This window comes from Heterodontus francisci, chromosome 13 (assembly GCF_036365525.1).
Source record: "Heterodontus francisci isolate sHetFra1 chromosome 13, sHetFra1.hap1, whole genome shotgun sequence".
Classification (NCBI taxonomy): Eukaryota; Metazoa; Chordata; class Chondrichthyes; order Heterodontiformes; family Heterodontidae; genus Heterodontus; species Heterodontus francisci.
The window spans coordinates 85,388,656-85,411,865 of NC_090383.1; the positions used below are offsets into that span (position 1 = coordinate 85,388,656).

General features: G+C 40.8%; 1 protein-coding gene across 2 annotated transcripts in view; it reads right to left on the reverse strand.

The window, feature by feature from the left end:
- The window catches only part of LOC137376126 (synaptotagmin-14-like), a 133,450-nt gene extending 110,776 nt beyond the window's left edge, over nucleotides 1–22,674 (reverse strand). For both annotated transcript variants that reach the window (XM_068044138.1, XM_068044137.1), the window contains exons 1-2: nucleotides 22,548–22,674; nucleotides 7,987–8,208 (exon numbers count right to left, since the gene is read on the reverse strand). In XM_068044138.1, coding sequence (XP_067900239.1) covers nucleotides 7,987–8,208; nucleotides 22,548–22,659 — 334 coding nt within the window. In that variant the 5' untranslated portion in view covers nucleotides 22,660–22,674. The remainder of the gene's footprint in view (nucleotides 1–7,986; nucleotides 8,209–22,547) is intronic.
- Nucleotides 22,675–23,210: the final 536 nt, after the last annotated feature.

The following is a 23,210-nucleotide window of genomic DNA, read 5'->3' on the forward strand; positions in this document are numbered from 1 at the left end:
TGCCTTACAGTTTTTAGCTATATTTGGGTATTATTTTTGTTCATGTGTCTGAATGGCTGACCTTTCAAATTCTGTAAAGGATCCAGCCTTTGATACATTCCTTCCTTAAGTCTTCAAAATGCAATTCTCGTCTATAACTATGATCCTTGTAAAGGCTGCATCCAAATATGATTTCCTTTAATTGAGTCATTACTTGCAGCCTTATGTTCTGATAATTTTTAGGAAGGTATCTTTTTCCTTAGTGCTTTAAATGTGCATATTATTTACTGTAACTTCAAAACTCTTCTTTAAAGCTAATAAAAAATATTGAATCTTTCCATATTTTTCTTGAAATGAAACATATTTATCCATCATAGGAATGTGGCATTACAAAAACAGTGCAAAATTTCAACCTGCTCCCAGTGGCGCTGCTGGGACTAAGAGCTGCCGGCCCGCTGATTGGCTTGGCAGCTCCATTAGGCGGGACTTCCTATCTCAAGGAGGTGAAAGTCCAACCCAAGACCAATTAAATGCCTGAGGAATGGTCTGGCTCCCTAGGCCCGGCAGAGACGGACTCTCCACCAACTTTTCGGCTGGTGAATGGGGCCCCCTACCCAATGAAAAATTCCGGCCAAAGGCAAGAAAAGTTTATTTTACTATCAAAACAACAATAAAGGTGCATTTTTGTGAAGAAGCTTTAAATGAGACTAATTTATTGACTTACTTTCTCGTCACTATTTGAACACTGATTTAGTGACATGCCTGGCATTGTTTTTGCTCGCATAACTAGTCAATCTCTGCCCGCACACTTTATGTAGCAATGCAGAGTATTCTGGATGGATGTCCATTTGTCAGGAGAGATCTTGATCTCTCTGTCCTCCCTCTCTCCGCATTCCCTCTGTGCATCTCTCTGTCTCTCTCTCCCCCTCTCTCTGTCTCCCCCTACTCTGTCTCTCTTTCCCCCCTCTCTGTCTCTCTCTCTCTCCCCCCTCTCTGTGTCTCTCTCCCCCCTCCCCTCCTCTGTCTCTTGCCCCCTGCCCTCTCTCTGTCTCCCTCCCTCCCCCACCCCACCCCCCTACTCTCTCTCTCTCTTTGTTCGCAGCTCCCTGCTCTGTGTTCCCCACTCGGTGCTCCCCGCTCCATGTTCCCCGCTCCCAGCTCCGTGCTCTGTGTTCCAAACTATCTGCTCTGTGTTCGCCACTCCCTGCTCCATGTTCCTGGTTCCCTGCTCCCCGCTCCCTGCTCTGTGTTCCCGGCTACCTGCTCCTAGCTCCCTGCAGCAGCCATCCCCATTACCAGATACTTATGATGCCTGTTTTATTTAAGTTGGGGTGATTGGAGGCGGGAACCTGACCAGTATGCAGGATACAGGACATTAACTGAAATGCGTGAAAGCAGCAGGAGCAGCAGATCCCAGGGCGCCTATGCCACATTCCACCAATCAGCGCCAAGCCCAACTAGGCAGCCCCTGTCAGTCACAGGGAATGACCAATCACAGACAGGGAACCCTCGCCCATCAGCTGCAGGTCCCGCCTACACCTTGACGTCTAGGGAGCCGTCAATCAGAGCTGAGCCATGGGCAGATTGGCGGGCCAGATGAAAATCTTTGGCGGGCTGGGTTCTGGCCTGCGGGCCGTATGATTGACAACCCTGGTTTAAATAGTATTCTAATAAATAGAGGCAGGTCAGGGAAGCTCAGACCCATTGATTGCAGATCCTGTGCCATGTGGGAAGTCCAGGATGCTTCTCGTGTCTGGAGAACCACATGAACAGGAAGTGTCATTAGAGAGAGGAGCTTGAGCTCCTAGTTTTGAAGCTTGAGCAGCAGCTGGCATCACTGCAGTGCATTTGCAAGGTTGAGAGCTAGTTGGATAGCATGTTTTAGGAGGTGATCACCCTGCAGCTAAAGTGTGTGCAGGCAGACAAGTAATCGGTGCCCGCCAGACAGACCAGGAGGACCAGGCAGGAGTCCCGTGAGTGCATCTTCTCTCTAACCAGTATTCGATTCTGAATACTGTTGAGGGTGATGGCTCCTCTGGGGAGTACAGCCAGAGTCAAGTGACATACCCTCTAATTTTTTTTTGTATTGAGCAGACGATTTAAGTGTGTGGGCTCTTTAAATTTTTTGCATGTCTGTGCACGCGGGGTAACGTAAAAGGGCAGATTTATGCACAGTCTGCGTGGCAACGTTCAGGTTAATGCACAGCCACGTGACTTAGAGAGAACACTGGAGTCAGGTCCAAGGCACTGTGGGTGGCTCAGCTCTACAGGGTGGGAGGAAGAAGGTCAGAAAAGTAATATTAATAGGATATTCAATAGTTAGGGGAACAGACAGGCATTTCTGCAGCCACAGATATGATTCCAGGATTGTATTTTACCTCCCTGGTGCCAGTATCAATGGTGTCACTGAATGCCTGCAGAACATTCTGAGGGAGGAGGGAGAACAGCAGAGGTTGTGGCCCATATCAGTACCAATGACCATACATAGGTAAAAAGAGCAATGAGTTCGTGCAGGCAGATAAGGATGTAGGAACATAGGAGCAGGAGTAAGCCATTTAACCCCTCGAGTCTGTTCTGCCATTCAATAAAATCATAGCTTACTCCTAAATTGTGGTGCCCAGAACTGCTTGCAGGTGTGGTTTAAGCAGTGGTTTGCACAGCTGAAGCATGACTTCTACCCCATTATAGTGTTCTAGTCCTCTAAATATATAGGTCAGCATTCCATTAGCCTTTTTGATTATTTTCTGTACATGTTTATAACATTTTAATGATCTGTGTACTTGGACCCCAAATCTCTTTGGACCTCCACTGTTTCTAACTTTTCACCATTTAGAGAGTCCCCTGTTCTATCCCTTTTAGGTCCAAAATGGATGACCTCACATTTGCCTTCATTGAAATCCATTTGCCACAGTTTTGCCTATTCACTTAATCTATCAGTATTTCTTTGTAATTTACACTTCCGTCTACATTGTTTACAATACTGCCTATCTTAGTGTCTTCAGAAAATTTGGATACTTGGCTCTCTATCCCATCATTTAAGTCATTAATGAACACAGTGAATAGTTGAGGCCCCAAACACAGATCCTCGCTGGACACATCCTGCTAATTGGAATACCTAGCCATTATCCTTACTCTCTGTCTCCTGCCACTCAGCCAATTTCCTAGCCAGGTCAATAATTTATCTTCAGTTCCATGAGCTTCAACTTTAGATAACAATCTCTTATGAGGGACTTTATCAAATACCTTCTAGAAGTCCATATAAATAACATAAATCAACATTCCCCTGGCTACTACTTCAGTCACCTTTTCAAAAAATTCTATCAGATTCATTAGACATGACCTACCCTTTACAAATCCATGCTGGCTCCCTCTGATCAGCTAAAAAATTTTAAGGCATTCTGTCACCCTGTCATTAATTATAGAATCTAGCAACTGTCTCGACAACAGACGTTAGCCTAACTGATCTATAATTCCCTGGTTTCCCCCATCACCTTTTTTAAATAGCGGTATGACATGCACAATTTCCAATCTAAAGGAACAGTTCCCAAATAGAGAGAACTTTGGAAGACTGTAGTTGGGGCATCTACAATGTTCTCACCTACTACCTTTAAAACCCTGGGATGGAAACCATCTGGTCCTGGGAATTTGTCGCTCTTTAGTGCCATTAATTTCTTTAACACTGTTATCTTACTTAAGTGATTCAATAATAGTTTCCTTGGGATGTCTGGCATGCTGACCTCTTCCTCTACTATAAATGCTGCTGCAAAGTAATTATTCAGCATTTCCGCCATTTCCTTATCATTGACAAAATCATCATTATCAGTTTTCTAAAGGGCCCACATTGCTTCCGACCACCCCCTTGTTCCTAACGTAATAGTGAATGTTTTTTGCATTTATGTTACATAGACGGAGCAAATGGTTTTTCATACTTCCTTTTTGTAACGCTTAACATCTGCTTTGTCACCCTTTGCTGCTATTTGTATCTTTCTCATTCTGTGCTTTTTTTAGGGAGCTATTTTGCCCTTTTTTTAGGGAGCTGGAAAAAAAAATTAATAAGGAGGACCTAAGAGGTTGTAACCTTTGGATTACTATCACCGCTACATGCTAGTGAATGCAGAAATAGAATATTGCAGATGAATGTATAGCTGGAGAAATGGTTACATAGGATTACATTGCACAGGATATACAACACAGAAACAGGCTATTCGGCCCAACCAGTCCATGCCGGCATTTATGCTCACCTCGAGCCTCTTTCCTCATCTAAATCTATCATTGTAACTCTCTACTCCCTTTTCCCTCATATGCTTGTGTAGCTTCCCATTAAATGCATCTATACTATTCTCTTCGACCACTCCCTGTGGTAGCGAGTTCCACATTCTCATCACTCTTTTGGTAAAGAAATTTCGCCTAAATTCCCAATTGAATTTCTTGGTGACTATCTTACATTGATCAAATTGGGGGGGTGGAATAGTCAATACTGAGGAGGACTGCAGCAAATTACAGGAGGACATTAATAAACTTGCAGAATGGGCAAATAATAGGTAAATGAAGTTCAACATAGATAAATGTGAGGTAATACATTTTGATATGAAGAACCCATTACTTGGAAGGTGTGCATTTAGCTGGGGAAGAGGCTAAAACGTTGGGAGCGAGCCCACCTCTGATGAACCTGGAAGCCACGTAGTAATTTTACTTGACCCAGGCTCTTAATTAGCCTCAGTTAGGACTCCTGTCTCTCTGGGGCTGGAGATTCCTCCTCCAAAGGTTGCTGGCCAGAGAGAGAGGTAGCCACCGCTGGGACTTCACCCAGCAAGCAGAGGGCGATGGACATCACCCTTCAGGAAAGTAAGTGGGGTTCGGGCCTATCCAGGAACAATCGGATGGGCCTCGACGAGGGAGGTGGGAGTTGGAGACCAGGGAGGGGTGGGGTAGTTATCGCAGGGGCAGTCCGTGGGACACAGGGTGCCTGATCAGGAGGACCACCAACCACCCCCGCCCCCATCCCAGCCCACAAGGAGGCCACCAGTTTATACTGGGCGGCCTCCTCAGGTGCTGAAGTGCCCAACCGCCATTACCAGCAGTGGCGGGAGAAGTCCCTTAACTGGCAATTAATTAGCCACTTGAGGGCCTCAATTGGCCTGGGGCAGGCGGCATCTTTGCTTGCCCTGCCTCCCTTCTCTCTCACGATCTCAGAGGCCTCCTCCTCAGCCATGGTCAGCAGCCTGACATCAGGGACCCCTAGCATGCTTGCGCTGATTGTGGCTTTGTTTCTCCTGCAGCAGACAGTACAGATTTAATGGCATGTCAAATGAAGCATCACAACTATGTATCAACATCACTCATTCTGCATTGGCTTTCGCACAACACATCCAATCACATAAACAATGCCAATCTTCATCATTTAGTAAATCGCACCAAGGCTACTCATGCATTCGACTGCATTCTTTGTGTACCCTCTGCCTTAAAGACACAGAGTCATGAAATAAGTCGATGGAGCAGCCTCACCAGGACCACTTACCCCTGCTGATCTGAGCAAGCCATTGACTCACTTGCGGCATTGCACCCACGTTCTTTTAGTTACCCCACGGTTCAAGATCTCCTCCACTACCTCCACCCAGGCCACCTTGGTGAGGCAGGAGGGTCTTCGGACTCCATCTGCAGGGAAGAGAACCTCCGGCCTTCCCCTGGAGGAGAACCTACAAGGAGGCATCACTGAACCGTGGGGCGGGACGCTGCCTGTCGGCTGCCATGTCATTCACTTTGGCTGTAGGGAATATAAATTATTTGAAGTTGGTGCTGAATTTCACAAAATAAGGGAGGAAAAACAGTTTGATTTAAGTAAAAGCTCCAATTTAAGTTAGTCTGACGATACTTATATGAAAGGAAGGTTGCTGATCCTTGAGGCTGCAAGCACAGAATGTTTTATATCTGTGGGGATCATGGTGCTTAGGGCAGTGATGGCGGGTTCCACCAATGAAAGGCCGTCCCCACCTCGTGATCCCATGTGTTCCCTGTGCCTGTCACCGCACGGCTAATTTAGATAAAAAATTACGTGGGAAACGAGATTTGCGGCAGGAGTGGAAGTTACGACAACTTGCGGTTCCGCCGTCAGGGATGCCGTGGCAGTCATAAGATTCCACCCAATATAGTTATGAAGGCATAGTGCATACTTTCCTTTATGCACCAAGGCATAGAATAAAAGAGCAGGGATATTAGGCTAGAACTGTATACAGCAATAGTTAGGCCATAGCTAGAGTGCTGCGTACATTTCTGGTCACATTACAGGAAGGATGTGATCACTCCAGAGACAGTACAGTGGAGACATGAGGATATTGACTATACTGGAAAATTTTAGTTATGATGAAAGATTGGATAGGCTGTGGTTGTTTTCTTTGGAACAGAGGAGGCTGAGGGGAGATTTAATTGAGCTGTATAAAATTATGAGGGCCTAGATAGAGTGGACAGGAAGGACCTAATTCCTTTAGAAGAGAGGTCAATAACCGGGCTCATAAATATAACATAATTGGTCGAAGGATTCACGGGGAGTTGAGGAGAAATTTTTTTCACTCAGAGGGAAGTGGGGGTCTGGAACTCACTACCCGAGAGGGCAGTAGAGACAGAAACCCTCATCACATTTAAAAAGCACTTGGATGTGCACTTGAAGTGCTGTAACCTACAAGGCTACGGACAAAGAGCTGGAAAGTGGGATTAGGCTGGATATCAATTTTTCAGGTGGCACAGACATGATGGGCCAAACGGCCGCCTTCTGCGTTGTAAATTTCATTGATTCCATTATTCTATAAAAATACTATTTACTATTTCAATGAACATGGAACCAGGAATATAAATAAAACTACATCAAAAACAAATTATTAACATTTTATGTTTCAGGGATGAACTTCTCCTTAATCGCTCACTTTTCCACCAAGTCAGCCTAACAGAAAGGGGAGCCAGGGCCAAAAGAGGTCAAAGAGGCAAGTCCAATCAAAATTTTTCTACCTTCCTCGTATGACTAAGAAGAGCAAGGATGTTCATCTGGGCCCCACAGTGTAATTTTAGATCTTTGCTGTTCTGGGATTCCCACTCCTGATTGCAAGGCCCTCCTGAAACCCCATTCCTGCATCTCTCCTAAGCACCAGGACCCTTTTCTTTCGTCCCTAGCAGCGGTCTCAATTAAGCTGAGGTTGAGCTCCAGCCTGCTGGTCAACTGCCATTTCTCACTGGCTTCAGCATGTAGATGAGGTGCAGGAATTAAAATAATCTGGGCTTCACAGTACTGATATCAGGTTGGTTTGCCAACTGCCTTGACCCCTGCCCACCTGATTCCCACCACCAAGTTACTATCGGCATTAAAGCTTCTGGACAAAGGTGTAAGATTCCTCTTTAAAATGAGAAAAAACATGAATAAGTTCTCTAAATTTAAATTAGTACTAATTAAATCAATGTAACTTTATATCGCATTTCTGCTTCAGCCAGAATACTTAAGTTTATTAAATAAATTTCACATCTAATAATTTACCACAAAGCATTCCTTAAAAAAACACCAAACTTATTTAAAAGTGCTTTTTTATCTGAGAACTATTTAAAAAGTAATAGAAATATAGGGTAAGCCTTTTTCAAAAATGTCATAAACAAAATAATGTATATAGTGGATATCATTGTATATATACATGTCAAATGTAACAAATGCAATATAAAAAAATGAGAAATAGTAACTGATGACATGAACCTATTTCAAGCACTGACACACAGACTAATTTTCCTTTTTTCTTCATATAGGTGGAAAAGTTATTTGTATTGAAATAATATACTATTGACAGGTACATCACTTTACTGAGTTATACAGTAAGAAACCTAGTCAGCATTTGCTCAAGGTAACTACAAGTATTCTAAAATTGGTTGAGCATGAATAAAAAATTGTACCCAAAGCTGGTAAATCTCTCAATATTTCAACATCCAGCATTTTTATTTTTAGTGATAACTATGAAATCTTGTAATTCATCTTACCTTCATCTGCAGATGCCTCACTGCTGTATCCATCATATTCAGCTGACAGAGGACTATATTTGAGTCTGGATTCCCACATGTAACCTTTCTGATGGTGTCTGCTGTCTGACGCTGCACCAGAGGTGATCTGTGTTTTGGACAAAGCCTCGTGGTATTTGCCAAGCACCTCATCTTCACTGTCTGATGAGGAACCATGGTGGTCTCCATCACCATAGCTGTTATCTGGTCAACACAACAATGACAGTAAGCATGAGACATCAACCAGAAAGATATTTGTTATTTAACGTCTCAAGGTGTTATCCCATTTGTTTTTTTAATACATCTTTTTAACAGATTTGATTAGCTCATTTAAGAAATACTTCAGAAACTAATAACAATAATCAGATTTGTGGCTTTAATTAAGGACTTATGAAGATTATGAATAGATATAATGGGAGTGAGTTTGCTATAACTTCAGCAGATAAGCTACAGAAACCCCAGAGAAATGGTTGAAGTTATGGCAGATACCTTTTGCTTCTCATCTTTTTTTTTTAGAGATACTGCACTGAAACAGGCCCTTCGGCCCACCGAGTCTGTGCCGACCATCAACCACCCATTTATCCTAATCCTACACTCATTCCATATTCCTATATACTATTCCTCAGCCACACCATCCAAAGACATTGCATGAGGTTCCATACTCTGCTCCAGCTCTCAAGCACTTCACTAGACAGCTCCACTGCTTCTACATTGTCAGGGTTTTTCTGATGTGCTGTACTGAATGAGTTCCAGTTTTCACCAGTTAAAGATTAGGAACAATTAAGTCATCGTCTTCAGCCAATCCCCAGCACAAACTCTGTACCCTCCCCATTGATTCATCTCCTTCCCCAGCTACTAGGGCGGCACAGTGGCGCAGTGGTTAGCACCGCAGCCTCACAGCTCCAGCGACCCAGGTTCAATTCTGGGTACTGCCTGTGTGGAGTTTGCAAGTTCTCCCTGTGTCTGCGTGGGTTTCCTTCGGGTGCTCCGGTTTCCTCCCACATGCCAAAGACTTGCAGGTTGATAGGTTAATTGGCCATTATAAATTGCCCCTAGTATAGGTAGGTGGTAGGGAAATATAGGGACAGGTGGGGATGTGGTAGGAATATGGGATTAGTGTAGGATTAGTATAAATGGGTGGTTGATGGTCAGCACTGACTCGGTGGGCCGAAGGGCCTGTTTCAGTGCTGTATCTCTAAAACTAAAAACTACTGTCTCAGGTTGAAACCAACTGTTCACATCTTCAGTGCCCTATTTGTTCCCATGTTGCGATTCCAATCCTATATCTTCTACATTACAAAGACTGCCTACTTCCACATTCATAACATTGCCTATCTTCATCCCTGCTTCAGCCCATTTGCTGCTGAAACCTTCATCCATGCCTTTGCCACCTCCAGACTCAATTATTACAATGTTCTCCTGGCCAACTTCCCATCATCCACGCTCCATAAACTTCAACTCATGGAAAACATTTCTCTCTGCTTCCTAATCCTGCTCACCCATCATGTCTCTGTCACTAACCCACATTGGCTCCTGGTCCCCCAACGCTTCAAATTTAAAATTATAATCCTTGTATTCCCTTATGAACGGTTCTGATGAAAGATCATCGACCTGAAATGTCAGCTGTGTTTCTCTCTGTGTAGATGTTGTCTAACCTGCTGAGTGTTTCCAGCATTTTCTGTTTTTATTTCATTAAATAGTTTCCCAAACTCTCCTCCCAAATGTGCAGCTCAGAAATCTACTGCAAAAAAAGAAAGTGAGTGCTTTTATGTTGTTTCATCCATTGCTCCTGGCCCAAAATTGTCATTATGTGTAATACTGCATAAATTTTTTATATGCTGGTGAATGCTGAACGGCATTGTCCAGAACTGCAATAATTGGACAAATGGGAGAGAACCTTGTCCGCTGCTAGTGGCAATCAGAAAATTACAGGAATATTGCGCACGATTTTCCATCCAAATGGATGAAAATTCACAGGCAGTGATTTTATAATATAACATGTGCAGGCAGTGGGCAAGATTCTTTGTCACCAGCACATCATCAAAAATTTTGATTGAGAATTCGCCTCAAGATCCTGTACTGTTAACTAACTAAGGACAATCAACAGAACATTAAAATAACATTAGTAATCATTTACATGCAGATTAAACATTACAAATAAAATAATTTTCTTCCAATAATGGAGAATTGCCATTCAATAATAAATACAACTGAAGTATACTGACACCAAAAGGACTCCTTGCTTGTTTCTAAATAGTGCCACAGTGATTCTGAACATGTATACAGAGCCCTAGATTAACTATTTTTTGAATAATGACAAGAACAGCCTGTAACTAACATCTTTTACTATAATAAACATAGAGATTGAAATAATTAAAGTTCATCTTGGCTCATTGCTTTAGAGCAGAAGGTTGTGGGTTCAAATAGCTCCAGGATTTGAGCACGTCATCTGTGCAGACACTTCAATGTAGTACACAGGATGTTGGTAGTGCTTTCCTTTGAGTTAGATGTTCAACAAAGACCCTTTCTACTTGTTTGGGATCATATGGCACTATTTGGAGAAGGGCAGATTGTACTCCTAGTATCCTAACTAACAATTATCCCTCAAATTGTACCATCAAAATAAGTTAACAGACCATTTGTCTCAATTAGTGTTTATGGAAGGTGGTGGTGCACAAATTGATGTTGCATTTGCCAACATAACAAATGCAACTGCATTTCAAAAGCAATTCATTGAAGATGAAGTTTCTGTTTTCGCTAAAAAAAAGAGATACAGGTATAAAGTATACATTTTCAGTAAAATTAGTGAAGATAGGAATTTCAACCTGAATACGGTAACAAAATTAAAAATCCTCAAGTGAAACTTTACAGTGGAAATATTGTACTGAACGGACTGTTTCATAGGCAAAATACAGAGCCATCAAACGAAGTTAATTTTTTGTGAATTAATTTCTTTCAAAAAGAACGGTGTAACTGGGAATTAAATTCCAGATTATATTGGTGAGTACAGTCAGAGATGAGCAAGTGCGTTAGAAAGTAGGATCCATCCTGTGGTGCTGAGAACCCCTGAAATATGGGGGGCAATTCTAACCTAACTTGCCTGGCGGGAAACTGACAAGATTGGATTCAACGCTGGCCTTACACCACACCTGATTTTACTCTTCATTGAAGTCAATGGAGAGTAATATCAGACAGGGTGTAAATCTAGTGTTCTACCTATTCCCGTCAGTTTCCCGCCAGACATGTAAGGTTAAAATTGGCCCCAGAATCTCTGAAAAACAACTAGTCATGGTTGAATAATGCTGGTTGTAGTGTTAGAATAGTACCCTGACGTTTCACTAGATTACCTTCGAGGATTCATGAAAAGATTTTACAAAAATTTATTATCTCAGGAGTTTAGCCTTGGTCATCCCTTGCAGATGATAACTTTTATTGGTCAGAGTCCATGATAGAGCAAATTGTACCTGACCACTGGAAAGAAGGGGCTTACTTTACTTGTCCGTATTGAGTTCCACATTTTTTACTTTATATGTTTGTCTCAAAAAATATCAAACAGCATGCATGAATCGTATTTTGTTCCTTATTGTGACAATGTCACCTAATATTTTCTTTAAGTTCAAGTAGAACTCAGAACTAAATTTATGTTTGGTCTATTTGCTACTGCAGTAGTTTTTGAGTCTATATGAGCCAAAACTGTAACATGCATCTGATATCTATTTATGACAACAGTTCTTTACATTGGTATTGATAATCTATTATTTATCACAGTATAACAGAATTTCACGTCAATGGTTACACTAAAAAAAATGTTTCTGCTTGAGAAAACCTTCTACCTCCTGTGAAGATTAAATAGTGCTTGTCATTTCCACTCTTAAGTGATAACTAGGAATCAAAGAACACAAATTATAGTGTAATTCAAGAAAATGACATTAGTGACTATTTGATACCCATATTCAGTAGCTTTCTGTTTCTTTTCTATTACATGTAGCTCTATTGCCATTAAAAAGAATAGTGGATGCTAGTAATTAATGACAAATGGCACTATCTTTAAAAACTTAAAGACTGAAATGATATCATTAACTTGAGAATGACATTCAAACAGTAACATGCTGCTTAAATTACTCTCTGTTACAGACTTAAATTTAGAGGATTAACCAAAAGGTTAGAAAAATACCTTAGAAAAAAAATTCTTTTAATAGCAAAAACATTAAGTGAAGGGAAATTTAATAGTGATTGTGGTATAAGTATTTTCTTAGTGAATACTGCTTGGACTAGGATGGCTAAATTAATTACAAATAACAAATATGACATTTGTCCATTGCAGTTATAGATTGACTAACATCAGACAGTCTGTTCCTTTGAGTGGTTACATGTGCATGTTGGGTCAGATGAACATTCTGAGTCCCAAATTTCACCCCTCTTCCAATTGCTTTTTAAAAAAGTCAGGTGGTTTTAAATATATATATTACTAGCTAGGTCATCTATGTTATAGAGTGGTAGGATGGGGGTAACAGACAGATATTTTCCAGTAAAGAGAATGGAGAAATTGGAGGAAGCCATCTTTTTTTAAATCCCTTTAAAAGTTTATCAGAAAGTGGTATTAGCAGACAAAAGGAACTGCAAATACCAAAATGTCTGAAATATAAACAAAAATGTAGAAATACACAGAAACTGGAAAGATGTGAATAACACTGGATGATATTCAAACACCATTTCAATCAGGCAAAATGAAAGGGATAAAAGTGAAATATCAATGAGAGAACTAAGAAGAAAATGGGAGAGACAGCTAAAGTTGAAGCTGCTGAAGTCAGTGCTCAGATCAGGGGTTGTAGAGTGCTCCAGAGGAGAGTTAAATACTGTTCCTGAAATCTGCATTGAACCAAATTAGAAGGAATGATCAAAATGGTGATGGCAAAGTGGATTGAAATGGTGAGCCACATGGAGATTACGAACATGCTCAAGGATAGATCAGCGATATTCACAAACTATCTTGATGCATTTGACCTTCCTACCTTCCTGGCAAGGTTATGATCTAAAGTGTTGGGACACCAAGCAGAAAAAATGAGGGAAACAAATCTACATATTTAAAAATCTTGCCTATAACACATGCCACACATTAAATGCACATTAAAGTACCCACGGCATGCAAAACCATCCCTCACATTACTGAACACATTGTTAGCAATGTTGATTAACTCAAATGTATATAGGCACAAATAGCTGCCAATTCCACAAGCTTCTAATCATAAATGAAGAGCTCACACAGAACCAACCAATTCAATCATTCAATTTATTTCTAAAAGGTATCGAACTGGTATGAACAGCCACTACCCACAAACCAATCACATTGCTCAATTTATTTTTTCAAATTGATTTCAGCCACAATTTTAATTTCTGGTCAAATTAAATATATAGCCATATATATTTATAACATAGTGCAAAAATTAAATAATTTTGAAAACAAACTGCTCATATCCTAAAATCAACAAATATGTTTTAAAAAAGCCTCCAGGGAATTACCCTCACACAATTAACTTGTATGTAATCTAATCTAATCTAATCTAATCAGTGTATATTGTATTCAATGGTGTCCTCCACTCCTGACCCAGTTGGCATTTGCAGGGATCAACTGGAAGTGTGTGCCAACTTATTTCAGTGATACAAGAAAGAAAAAGATTTGTAGACTAAAGTAGGATATCACAATATTCTATCTACCAGCCAGGCTTCATCTGATGTGGGTAAATGCTATTTCAGCAATTGACATCTACAGTTCTTATTCAGGCATGGTGAAGTAATGGTGTTTTTGACTATTACTCTTACCAAACGGAACACATTGAAAAAAGGCTACAATGGTACTACATCTAAAAATCGATGTCTGTTTAACAGAGCTATGGGGAGTTTCAATACTAAAACTCAGCAGAAGGCTTTGCACAGAACATTACATAAATCTCAATAACATTGCCACCTACAGGTGTAATATGTATACTGAAGATAAATGTTGGCACTTTTAAAATGGGTTTTCCATAAGAACATAAGAAATAGTAGCAGGAGTAGATCATACAGCCCCTCGAACTTGCTCCGCCATTCAATACGATCATGGCTGATCTTTTGCCTCAACTCCACTTTCCCACCCACAACCCATATCCCTCGATTCCCTGAGAGACCAAAAGTCTATCTACCCTAGCCTTGAATATACTCAATGAGGGAACCTCCACAACCCTCTAGGGTAGATAATTCCAAAGATTCACAACCCTCTGAATGAAGATTTTTCTCCTCATCTCAGTCCTCTGATCGACCCCTTAACCTGAGACTATGGCCCTGTGTTCTAGATTTCCCAGCCAGGAGAAACAACCTCTCAGTGTCTACCCTATCAAACCCCTTCAGGATCTTGTATGTTTCAATGAGATCACCTCTCATTCTTCTGAACTCCAGAGAGTGTAGGCTCAATTTACTCAACCTCTCAACATATGCTGACCCTCTCACCCAAGGAACCAATCTAGTGAACCTTCACTGTGCCACCTCCAAGGCAATTATGTCCTTCCTTGGATATGGAGATCAAAACTGCACAATGTACTCCAGGCATGGTGTCACCAAAGCCCGATACAATTGTAGCATGACTTCCTTATTCTTGCACACCAATCCTCTTTCAATAAAGGCCAATAAAGGCCCAATTGCCTTCCTAATTCCTTGCTGTACCTGCATGCTAACTTTGTGTTCCCTGTATGAATACACCAAAGTCTCTCTGAACATCAACATTTAAAAGTCTCACACCTATTAAAAAGTACAGTCATGGATTCATAGTCATAGAGTTATACAGCACAGAAACAGGCCCTTCAGCCCATCGTATCTGTGCCGACCATCAAGCACCTAACTATTCTAATCCCATTTTCCAGCACTTGGCCCGTAAACTTGTATGCAACGGCATTTCAAGTGCTCATCTAAATACTTCTTAAATGTTGTGAGGGTTCCTGCCCCTACCACCTCTTCAGGCAGTGCGTTCCAGATTCCAACCACCCTCTGAGTGAAAACATTTTTCCTCAAATCCCCTCTAAACCTCCTGCCCCTTACCTTAAATCTATGCTCCCTGGTTATTGACCCCTCTGCTAAGGGAAAGAGTTTCTTCCTATCTAACCTATCAATACCCCTCATAATTTTGTATACCTCAATCAGGTCCCCCCTCAGCCTTCTCTGCTCTAAGGAAAACAACCCTAGCCTTTTCAGTCTCTCTTCATAACTGAAATGCTCCAGCCCAGGCAACATTCTGGTGAATCTCCTTTGCACCCTCTCCAGGGCAATCACATCCTTCCTATAGTGTGGTGCCCAGAACTGTACACAGTACTCCAACTGTGACCTAACTAGCGTTTTATACAGTTCCATCATAACCTCCCTGCTCTTATATTCTATGCCTCAGCTAATAAAGGCAAGTATCCCATATGCCTTCCTAACCACCTTATCTACCTGTGCTGCTGCCTTCAGTGTTCTATGGACAAGTGCACCAAGGTCCCTCTGACTCTCTGTACTTCCTAGGGTCCTACCATCCATTGTATATTCCCTTGCTTTATTAGTCCTCCCAAAATGCATCACCTCACACTTCTCAGGATTAAATTCCATTTGCCACTGCTCCGCCCATCTTACCAGCCCATCTATATCGTCCTGTAATCTAAGGCTTTCCTCCTCACTATTTACAACACCACCAATTTTCGTGTCATCTGCGAACTTACTGATCATACCTCCTATATTCACGTCTAAATCATTAATGTACACTACAAACAGTAAGGGTCCCAGCACCGATCCCTGTGGTACACCACTGGTCACAGGCTTCCACTCGCAACATTCTGCTTTTTGATTCTTACTATCAAAGTAACTGACCTCACACTTCCCTACATTATACTCCATCTGCCACTTGTTGCCCACTCGCTTAACCTGCCTATACCTCTTTGCAGCCTCTTTGTAAGCTCCTCACAGCTCACATTCCCACCTAGCTTTGTATCATCAGCAAACTTGGATATATTACTCTGTGTCTCTTCATCTAAGTTATCATTATAGATTGCAAATAGCTGAGGTCCCCGCACTGATCCTTGCGGCACTCCATTAGTTACAGCCTGCCAACTTGAAAATAGATTCAAAAAGTCATAGTGGCAACCAAGGAGGCCATGAGGCCCATCAAGTCCATGCCGGCTCTCTGTAGCGCAATCCAGTTAGTCCCATTCCCCTTCTAATATCTCCAAAGCCCTGCAATTTTATTTCCTTCAAGTGCCCATCTAATTTCCTTTTGAAATAATTCATCGTCTCCACTTTCACCACCCTGGTAGACAGCAAGTTCCAGGTCATTCCCACTCGCATAAAAAAGTTCTCTCACATCTCCCTCTCTCTTTTGCCCTAAACCTTAAATCTGTGTCCCCTAGTCCTTGTACCATCAGCTAATGGAAACAGCTTTTCCTTGTCTAACTTATCTAAACCTGTCATCATCTTGTACACCTCTATCAAATCTCCCCTCAAACTCCTTTGCTCCAAGAAGAACAAACTCAGCTTCTCCAACCTAACCTTGTAACTAAAATCCCCATCCCTGGAACCATTCTGGTAAATCTCATCTGCATCCTCTCAAGGACCCTCACATCCTTCCTAAAATGTGGTGACCAGAACTGGGCACAATACTCCAGTTGTGGTCTAACCAGAGCTTTATACAGGTTCAGCATAACTTCCCTGCCTTTGTGCACAATACTTCAATTTATGAAGCCCAAGATCCCGTAAGCTTTGCTAACAACTCTCAACATGTCCTGCCACCTGCAAAGGTCTATGCACATGAACCCCCATGTCCCTCTGACCCTGTACACTCTTTAGAACTGTGCCATTTATATTGCCTCTCCCCATTCCCTTTTGCCAAAATGCATCACCTCACACTTCTCTGTATTAAATTCCATCTGTCACATGTCTGTCCTTTCTGCTAGCCTATCTATGTCCTGTTGCAGTCGATTGGTATCATGCTCACTGTCTGCCACACCTCCAAGATGGTATCATTGGCAAATTTTGAAATTTTACTCTGTATTCCAATATTCAAGTGATATATATGTTGTCATGGTCCTGTAGTTTTTTTTCCGGGAATATACCGTTTGCCTTTAAGGCTTGCCAAGGATCAGTATTGCTTTAAGAACTGGCAAGCCTCAGGAGTTATAGAAAGATGCATTTTCGTTGCCTTAGAAACAGCCATTTGGAGACTGCGATTCAAAGGGTGCATTCTCGTTACCATAGATACAACCACTGGGAGTGAGTCTCATGTGATACATTTGTTACAATTCAATTTTGAACTGGCTTTTGGTTGAAGACAGTTTGTTCTAACAGACACAGAGGACACATAGACACAGACAGCTGTGATGTCAGCACCTGGAAAAATAGCTTTCAACCATTTAAACTGAAGGAAGAGAAATTTAGTCTGTTTGATTAGTATCTCTCAAAATTCTAAAACATCAAGCCAAAACAGAGATCTCTGGTAATTTAAATTGAAGAAAGGGAAGTTAGACTGTGACAATCTTTTATCCCTCAAAAACTCTAAAGTCAGCTTGATTCCATTAAAAGAGTTTGCAAGTCGTTAATTGTTGAAATTCGCTGGAGAAGGAAAGCAACATTGCGTGAGGATCTCAAGCAACATTCCGTGAGGAATTCAAGCAACATTGGACTGTAAATTTGCAAGGACTCTAATTTTTTCTATTTTAAATGTTGTTTATATCTTCATCATGTTTAAGAATTTAGTTCTTCTAATTAAAGAGTTAATTTGTTGATTTAAAGACACCTGGTTAGCCTCATTCGGGGGGGGGGGGGTTTAATAGATGGTACATAAATAAATAAATAAAATAAAAAAAATTTGGCTGGGTCTTTCTTTAATTTGGAAAGTTTTAAATGATATGTTAGCCCATCTGTGGAGCGACGGGATTGAATTAACAGTGCGTTGGTCCCACCACAATCAGAATCATATATTTTGATTGGGGGCTTTGAGAGTAGCGGTCGGTCGTAACAATGTGTGTGTGTATATATATATATAAAGCAAGGTTCTTAGCACTGACCCTTGGGAAATACCACTAACATCCTCCAGTTGAAAAACAACCACTTAACACGACTCACTGTTTTCTGTCCTTATGCCAATTTTTTATCCAAGCTGACACTGAGCCTCCTATTCCATGAACCTCAATTTTGTTAACCAGCTTTTATGTACTACTTTGTCAAATTCTTTCTTAAAATCCATACAGTCAACATCCATTGCTTTCCCTTCATCAAACTTCTCTGTTATGTCATCAAAAAATTCAATTAGATTAGTCAAGCATGTTCTGCCTTTTACAAATTCACATTGGCTCTCCTTAATTAATTCAAATCTCTCCTAGGGCTAGATTTTACCGTAGGCGGATGGGATTTCAGCACCAGACGCCATTGCCGTGGATGGAGTGGCTGCCCCCTTATGTCATCGGGGGCGGCCACTCCCCCACATCCATTTAAATGAGCCCCCGTTCAAAATTTCATGGGGGCTCGGCAGCAGCGCTTCCATGTCAGAATGCCGCTATCTTCAAAGCACACCACTGATATTTGATAAAGTGCCACATCAAAGGTTATTGCAAAAAATAAAAGTTCATGGTGTAGGGGGTAACATATTGGCAAGAATAGAAGATTGGCTAGCTAACAGGAAACAGAGTAGGCATAAATGGGTCATTTTCTGGTTGGCAAGATGTAATGAGTGGTGTGCCACAGGGATCTGTGCTGGGGCCTCAACTTTTTACAATTTATATAAATGACTTAGTTGAAGGGACTGAAAGTATGGTTGCTAAATTTGCTGATGGCACCAAGATAGGTAGGAAAGTAAGTTGTGAGGAGAACGTTAGGAGGCTGCAAAGGGATATCGATAGGATAAGTGAGTGGGCAAAGATCTGGCAAATGGAGTATTATGTGGAAAAATGTGAAACTGTCCATGTTGGCAAGAAGAATAAAAATGAAGCATATTATCTAGATGGCGAGAGATTGCAGAGCTCTGAGATGCAGAGGGATCTGGGTGTCCTTGTACATGAATCACAAAAGGTTAGTATGCATGAACAGCACATAATTAGGAAAGCTAATAGAATGTTGTCGTTTATTGTGAGGGGAATTAAATACAAAAGCAGGGAGGTTATGCTTCAGCTATACAGGGCATTGGTGAGACCACATCTGGAGTACTGTATACAGTATTAGTCTACCTATTTAAGGAAGGAAGTAAATGTGTTGGAAGCAGTTCAGAGAAGGTTTACTAGACTAATAGCTGGAATGGGCAGGCTGTCTTATGAGGAAAGATTAGGCTTGTATCCGCTGGAATTTTAGAAGAGTAAGAGGCGACTTGATTGAAACATATAAGATCCTGAGGGGTCTTGACAGGGTGGATGTGGAAAGGATGTTTCCCCTTGTGAGAGAATCAAGAACTAGGGGTCAGTGTTTAAAAATAAGGGGTCGTCCATTTAGGACAGAGATGAGGAGAAATTCTCTCAGAGAGTCATGAGTCTTTGGAACTCTCTTCCTCAAAAGGCGGTGGAAGCAGAGACTTTGAATATTTTTAAGGCAGTGGTAGATAGAATCTTGATAAGCAAGGGGGTGAAAGGTTATTGGGGGTAGGCAGGAATGTGGAGTAATCAGTTCAGCCATGAACTTATTGAACGGCGGAGCAGGCTCGAGGGGCCGAGTGGCCTACTCCTGTTCCTAATTCGTATGTTCGTATGTATGTTTTAAGTGCGGCACGCTAATAAAATTCAACCAAAGGCTTTAAGTTATTGTACCTCGGCTGAGATCAATGAACTGAGTACAGACTGAGGATTGCATCTAGCATTCTCTGACCTGAATGGTTCAGAGATAAAGATGTTACTGCTGAACTATTTCTGCACCTTTTTTAAGTCCTGTGATAAATCTTAACAGATGACTTCAAATCAATTAACTTCTCACATAAAGTTTTAGACAATTAATGATGATTTTAATTGCAAGCATAATGTTTGAAAGAATTCTTGCAAAACATCAAAAGTAATAAAGCCAGCTACATGGAAAATATTACTTTAGTTATCCTTGAAGAATAGGAAAAAGTGAAATAAAGAACTTCTCTAACACAAGGTCAGAAATAGATATATTGCCAAAGTTCCAAAAGTTAGATTAGAAAGTTCTGGAATCTTTGAATAGCGCTGATGTCAGAGCAGAGTAGTTCAGGCTGGAGTTATACAGCAGATCAAGTTGGAAAAATGCATCTCACCTTTGTCTGAAGTTTTCTTTTCTTTTTTTTCTTTCTTGACCTTATTGCTTTTTTCTGATATTTTGGTACAAGAGACTTTTTCTTCTTTTTTATTAAGTTCTTTTTGTCTTTGTAACTCATTTTTATGATTTGTGGAGCGTTTTTTACCATTTGAAAGAGTCTCCTCGTGCTTTTTAGAGCATCTTTCTGAAGGATCAGGTCTATTAGTGGCCAATTTCTTTGCACTTTCTGATAGCCAGTGTCTTGAATTCTTCACATTGTTGTCCTTTTTTTGCCCTTCCACATCCAGTATTACAGCAGTTTGGTTAGTTCCTTTGTTATCCTCAATATCAATTACTGATGACTTTCTTTTGCCCTTTTTATGCACCTGCTCTTTCTGTTTATCCATAGCTACATATTCATTGTTGTGCATTTTACTATTTGAGGCTTCAGTATTATGTTTGCTCAACTTGGTTAGAATATTCCTTTTGTCTTCTAACAGTGGATCGTTAACTTCATTGTTGGTCTTCATCAAACCTACATCAGATGACATGCATTTGAACTTTTTAGTCACTTCCTCTTTTGTTTGAGACTCTGGTACTTTTGCAAAATCACTGTAATCTAAAAAATAATTATCTTTCTTGCATAATGATCCTTTGCCACCTTCATGACTCTTTCCTTTCTGCTTTAGACTTTTCTTGACTTCCGTGTCTTTTAACTTCTCCGATTCCGTAAGGTGACTGTTTGATGTTTTGTGCCGCTGTACTTCCTTTTGTCTCACTGTAACATCTGAAATATCTATGTGTTGTGGAGAGACAATCATTTCTACTGGTTTATAATTATAATCCTTTGCACTTGGCTCTGCAGAAACATCACCTGTTAAACTACTAACTGAAGATTGGTGTTGTAACTGCTTCTGCCTTTCTTCTTTTTTAACTTCTGATACAATATACCTTGCATTATCTTGCAACTCTCCTGAGTTAACGTTCAGTTCACTATTTGTTGCATAGTTTCTTGTTTCTTTTCTTTCTTCAGCCGACAGCTTCTTTGTTTTAACTTCTGAGTTGCTACTTGGAGATGCTGCACTATCATCTGCACAAACTTCAGAAGGTTCCTCTTCTGTACGCAAACCATTTAGCATGTGTGTTACCTGCTCTGTGACTGAATCAGCCACAGTATACCCAGCCTGCCCAACTACATCAGTCAGGTCCTCTACAACATTGCTAAACTGCTCGACTAAAGAGGACACTGATGGCAAAGTCAGGCTTTGTTGAAAGCTCTTGAAAAACGACATTTAATCAAGCAGTCTTTTTAACCCCATAAAAGCAAATCCCCATTTTGATGCATAGTGTAATTGGTTAATGTTGCCAAATTGGTCATCCTTTTCAGTTTACCTCTGTTAGTAAATAAACGCAAAAGGGTTTAAAATTAATTAGGATATGCACATCTAAAACATTTAAGTGCAAATTTTCAACAATTAGCCTAAAATCAGCAATGCCACATTTATTCCTTAGCCACTGGCATATGGCCCTTATTTTGGATTTAAGAACAAGTTGTTCCCAAGGAAAGAAATAGGAAATATGAGCTCCATAGATTAATACAGAAAACTTGATTCGCAACTAGCCTGTATGTCAATCTTGAGGTGAGGCAAATAGGCATCTTAATATCAACATTTAGGGTGAATGTTTTTATTTTTGTATTATGAGCAGGGAACCTTGCCCGCTGAATGCATGAATGGGAAATCAGGCACATACCCCATGTTTTTACATCCATTGGTTCCCCAGTGGTAACCCAAAGTTGGAAAATTCCCACCCCCTCCCCCATTTATGAGACTTTTTGGGAATTTGGAAATCTGTAGATCAGGTGTTCTCAGGTATTTGTTTCCTATATTCCTATTGAAATCATGTAATATGTAGGGATCCACATAGCAATAATAGAAAACTATTAGGTGTAATGATTGTTGCGTTATAAAGGGTAAATTATTTAAAGAACATAAGATCCACTGGATTATGATTCACCGTTGTGATGCAATTAAAGTCACCTGGAATTGAATTCAAGAATTGAACCGAATAAAAATGACCTCTAAATTATCAATGATTTTATTAAAAGAATGATAGAGTTCAAAAGAATTTCATTCAATTGTAATCTGAAGACTGACATTCTAAAAGAATTAATAGGATGTTTGTACTTATAACAACTTTGTAAAGAATGAGTTAAATAAAATAGTTCAATTTGCTCATTCTAGTCTTTTTCCAGCAAAATAAGCATTTTTCTATTTTCAGAAAACTAATAAGGATAAGATCTAAAATAAAGCACTTACGGGTATTGTCTTGTAAATCTTTGTTGGCCCTGTATTCTGCATCAAGGCATGGAAACTCTCCTATATTCTCAATGCACAGTCTTTTGTTGATATATAGAAAAAGGAGGATCATGAGAATGACTATCACCCCAACAGCAGAGAGGAAGCCAACTGCCTCTGGAGATACTGAAAAAGAATGAAAGACATTAAAATAATACCTCTGTGGGCACCTCAAACAAATATATATTTCTAAGATATCAATAGTCACCAAAAAGTGTCAGCTTTAGCTCAGTGGTAGCACTCTCACCTAAGTTGGAAAGCTGTGAATTCAAGCTCTACTCAAGAGAGCTTACCACATAATTCTCAGTGTACCAGCAGTGGGTGCTGTGGGGGAGATCAGGAGTCAGGGCTGGGGATGGGGAGGGTGATCAGGGGTCAGGGCCAGAGGGCCTAGAGGTCAGGAAACTTGGGGCCAGCAGGAGGAAAATCGATGGTTAAGGAGCTTGAAGATCAAGGATCTTAGAGCCGAGAAGGAGCAGGTGCCGGAATGGCGGTAATCGGGGATGTGCTTTCATGTGGGAACACTCCTGCTGCTCCCAGCTTCACATTCACTGCTAAGTAACTTATCTTTTTTGTTGCAAGCGATCTGTCGAGTTGGTTTCTCTGAATGCAGCAATAGTGCTG